At 36.0% G+C, this 4,079-nt stretch overlaps 1 protein-coding gene across 1 annotated transcript in view; it reads left to right on the forward strand.

The window, feature by feature from the left end:
* Nucleotides 1–3,147, forward strand: part of ACAP2 (ArfGAP with coiled-coil, ankyrin repeat and PH domains 2) — a gene marked incomplete at its 5' end in the record, with an annotated part of 31,472 nt that extends 28,325 nt beyond the window's left edge. Inside the window, 4 exons of the mRNA XM_010022163.1 lie at nt 830–930; nt 2,116–2,221; nt 2,632–2,840; nt 3,058–3,147. Of these exons, the coding sequence (XP_010020465.1) occupies nt 830–930; nt 2,116–2,221; nt 2,632–2,840; nt 3,058–3,133 (492 nt within the window). The remainder of the gene's footprint in view (nt 1–829; nt 931–2,115; nt 2,222–2,631; nt 2,841–3,057) is intronic.
* Nucleotides 3,148–4,079: the final 932 nt, after the last annotated feature.

The following is a 4,079-nucleotide window of genomic DNA, read 5'->3' on the forward strand; positions in this document are numbered from 1 at the left end:
TTTGCTGGTGGGAAAGTGCAGCTATATATTACAGCAGCAAGCGCAGCTCTGCCCCAAACTGTAAAGCCAACCTTTTCAATTAACATTTGGGCCTGTACTCCTTTGTTCACTGTTCTAAGTCTGCTTTTGCACCACATAGCTGTAACTGTTCTCCATATTGGAAAAAAGTAGAGAACTCTATGGTCGTTGGGGAAAGGAAGAGCTTATGACAATTCATTTCTCTTCAGTGTTACCAGATTAGGTTCAGAGGCTGTCCCTTGTTACGTGGTGGTAGCAAATCAAAGATCTTAATTTTCGTAGTTGGAAACAGTTGAGTTTGTGTGAGCACATTTGAGTTGGACATTCTGCATTCGTGAATTCCAGTTACTTTTTTTAATGCACCTTTGAAATGCTGTTAGATTAGAACAGGATTTTTATGAATTGAATTAAATTTTCAAAACCACTGCATCCGGCTTCTGGATTTTGTACTTTTCACTTAAAATAATGCTGATTTAGATATAACATTTGTGATTTGTGAGTTAATTGTATCTCTTAGAAAGTATCTTTGAGCTCTTCTGAATACTGTTGTTCAAATATAGGTGTTGATTATTTAGTGGAGTGGATTGCAGACAAAAAGGAATTTACAAAGTTTGTAGTAAAATTTCATTAAATATAACTAAGCATTAAAATGTATCTAAATATTTCCTACTAAGTATCTCTGATTTCACCTAATTAAAATTTTATTTTGGAGGAAGAAATTGTGTAAACAAGAATTAAATGAGAGATAATACAGGATTATTAGCAACTTTAGCTTTCCTCTTTGACTTTTTTGTTAATTTTTGTCTCTTAGGATAATCCCACAGTAGTTGTTGAAGACTTGCGGCTTTGCACAGTTAAGCACTGTGAAGACATAGAAAGACGTTTCTGTTTTGAGGTGGTTTCTCCAACAAAGTAAGGAGAAAAGATGGAGCATGTTTATTTAAAAATAAAAAAAAAAGTTACATTCAGTTGTCTTGAAATGCAAGATTAACATTTCTCTTGGGACAGATCGAAACAGGAAAAGTATCTGAACAATTCTGTTCTCTGAAATTCTGGCTGACAGCAAGTGATGCTGTGAGAAGTGTTCCTAGTGTTTAGTTTACTTTTGGCATTAAAATAAACATGCATTCTTGTGCTTTATGCAGAAATGGCTTCTGGATGTGGAGCTGCTGTGGCTTAGTAGTTGCTGATACTATTAAGCTGCTCAGTAACGTAAAAGCAGATACCAGTTTCTCCAGATTTGATTGGTGTAATGAGGGAAGCATATTAATAAGTTATTGTCTCAATAGCGTTAGATTACATTTCAGAATGCACTAAATGAAACTACCAAACAAAAATATATTTTAGCTTTAGCAATGCAGTGTATCAGTTGTATTTAGAGAAGTACAGCAGTCCTGCTGCATGTACGGCAAGGGCAGGATGTGGATTTCTCATTAATGATTTTGAGATGTGACCGTATTTACATTCTTGATATAAGGTCAATCTGCTTTTAGGTCTGGATGTTATCTACACTCCCCACTCCTACTTAACATTTTTCTTCTAAATAGATTGCTGTCCTAATATTTGCATCCTTTAATGTGCATTTTGTTCCTGCTTGCCTATACTTTTTCAACCCATAAGTGTTGGCACAGTTTTGTACTTGATGACCTGTTTCCTTTGACTGTTGGTGTGAAAAGTAGTTCATTGTCAGAGAATTTAAAATAACTTTTTCTTGATCTCAGTGAATTAAACTGTGTTTTCAAGGATTGATACCTGTGTCTTGTATAATGAGTCATGGAGGTAAAATGCATGTGAGTATATAAAAATGAAAAAAATTGAATAAGAAACGGAATAGGAAGCTAAGCCATTCTCTGTGTTATTTGAAAAGTCATATCTATGTTTTAGCATTGCCTGAAAATAGTTTTGATAAAAGGAGTTTGTAATCTATAAAAAGTTAGCTGCTTTGTTATTTCAAAATAAAGAGGTGTATTAGATGATGCCTACTAAAAAATGTACTTGTGATGGAAGAAACTTTCTCTGTATTTCATTGAACAATGTGTTGTTTGATGTTAGCTGCTTGGTCAGTCTCTGAATCTGAGTACATGTGATTTTTCACAGAAGCTGCATGCTTCAGGCTGACTCAGAAAAGCTGCGGCAGGCATGGATTAAAGCTGTTCAGACCAGTATTGCTACAGCATATAGAGAGAAAGGGGATGAATCTGAGGTAAGTTTAAAAAACAACCGAACAATAACCATCCCTCTAGATCCTGGAAATTAAAAATAGAGAAGACATCTTTTGACGAATGGAGAGGCACAGAAAGAATCCACTCTTTGTCTTCCAGTGGAAATGCAGTGAAACTTTGAAGGCTGTGATTTATATCTAATTTATCTTTCACTCCATCTTACTAATGTTACTTTGGCCTATATGTTTTGATGAGATTTTTCTGTAGTGTGATTAAAATTCATTGGATACTCTTATATTCAGTTCTGTATTTCTTCTAAGAAAATAAATGTTTTTTCAGTTGTATGGCTCTCTTGGCCTTAAATGCAGAAGTTACTTTTCTAAGATTCTAGTGCACAGTCACTATCTGTAGAACTTTTATTTCTTTAATTTAGTGTGTGTTTCCTTTTTAGAAACAGGAAAAGAAATCATCCCCTTCTGCTGGAAGCCTAGAATCTGGGAGTGAGACAAAAGAGAAGTTGTTAAAGGGAGAAAGTGCTCTGCAGCGAGTTCAGTGTATTCCTGGTAATGCTGCCTGCTGTGATTGTGGTTTGGCAGATCCTCGCTGGGCCAGTATCAACTTAGGAATCACCCTGTGCATTGAGTGCTCTGGGATACACAGGTTGGGGAACACTTCAGAACTGTATTTTATTTATGCATTGATATAATTAGGAAGGGGTGGTGTTTTCCCCTTCAAATGTATATTGAAGCAAGGTTAGAGACCCCTGTTTGTAAACAGAATTAAGGTAACTGCTTTCTTTGCATGAATTAATGGTAAATCTGTCTGAGGTAAGATATAGCATGTAGTTACAGGTTAGTATTTTTCTTATGCTGTTTAGGAGCTTGGGAGTCCACTTCTCAAAAGTAAGATCTTTAACACTGGATTCATGGGAACCTGAACTTCTAAAGGTATGACAGTTTTGAAATGAGTTTCTATTTGGTACTTAAGTTGTTGTTCTAAAGCTTCTGCATCAGAAAGTTCAATGCAGGAAACGCTTGCATTTTTTCCCAGTGCATGTTTGTGCTTTTGAGTAGAAAATGTTTATAGTTGTTCTTTTTGTTCACACTTTCTTATAATATATGTGGTAGCAGTAGTCATTCCTGGTACAAATTTGCAAGTCAGAAGAACTTTTGACACCTTCAGGTTTGCAAATGCACTTTGAGTAGTAACTTTCACCTGATACTTCAGTATATAAAAAGGGAAATCTGTTTACAGACCAATAACGTAGTGGGCTGAAAAATTTCGGAAGTGTTATATCAGCCTAAAGCATGATCATACGTGAAAATTCAAATGCCAGCTCTTACAGTGAAATCTTGATTTCATACTGTCCTGACTTACAGAACACACGGGCAACTGCTCATGTGCATTCGTGTGCCAAAATTCTAGCTTGAAATACATAGTTATGAAAATCAGGTAACCTTGAAATACTGAAATAGGAACTCATGCATGGATGCTTGTGTGCAATTGGATAACTAATGCAAAGCATTTGTTTCTAGCTGTGATGTTCTGGTACTTAGGTATTGCTTCTCCAATCTGAACAATCAAAAGACAATGTAAGTAGGGGTGTTTGTCTTGTGGTTTAACGTTAAATATTTTTAGTATCAATGTGTTCATGCTTGAGGAAACAACAACAAAAAAACCCAAACCCAAAACTACACCCCTTGTCTTGTTCATGTAAATACCAGAGCTGAATGTTCTACCTGGTATTGGAAGCAAGAAGTCTGTTCGTTGCCATCAGTAAGTTGGACTTTTTGGGCCAGATTCTCCTTAAAGTAGTGTCTGCAGGCTTACTTACTGCCTTTGGTCTTCTTCTATAGACACCACAGATTATGCTTGTCGTGGTTTAAGCCCAGCCGGCAA

This window comes from Nestor notabilis, unplaced genomic scaffold (genome assembly GCF_000696875.1).
Source record: "Nestor notabilis isolate BGI_N333 unplaced genomic scaffold, ASM69687v1 scaffold2589, whole genome shotgun sequence".
NCBI classification, from domain to species: Eukaryota; Metazoa; Chordata; class Aves; order Psittaciformes; family Psittacidae; genus Nestor; species Nestor notabilis.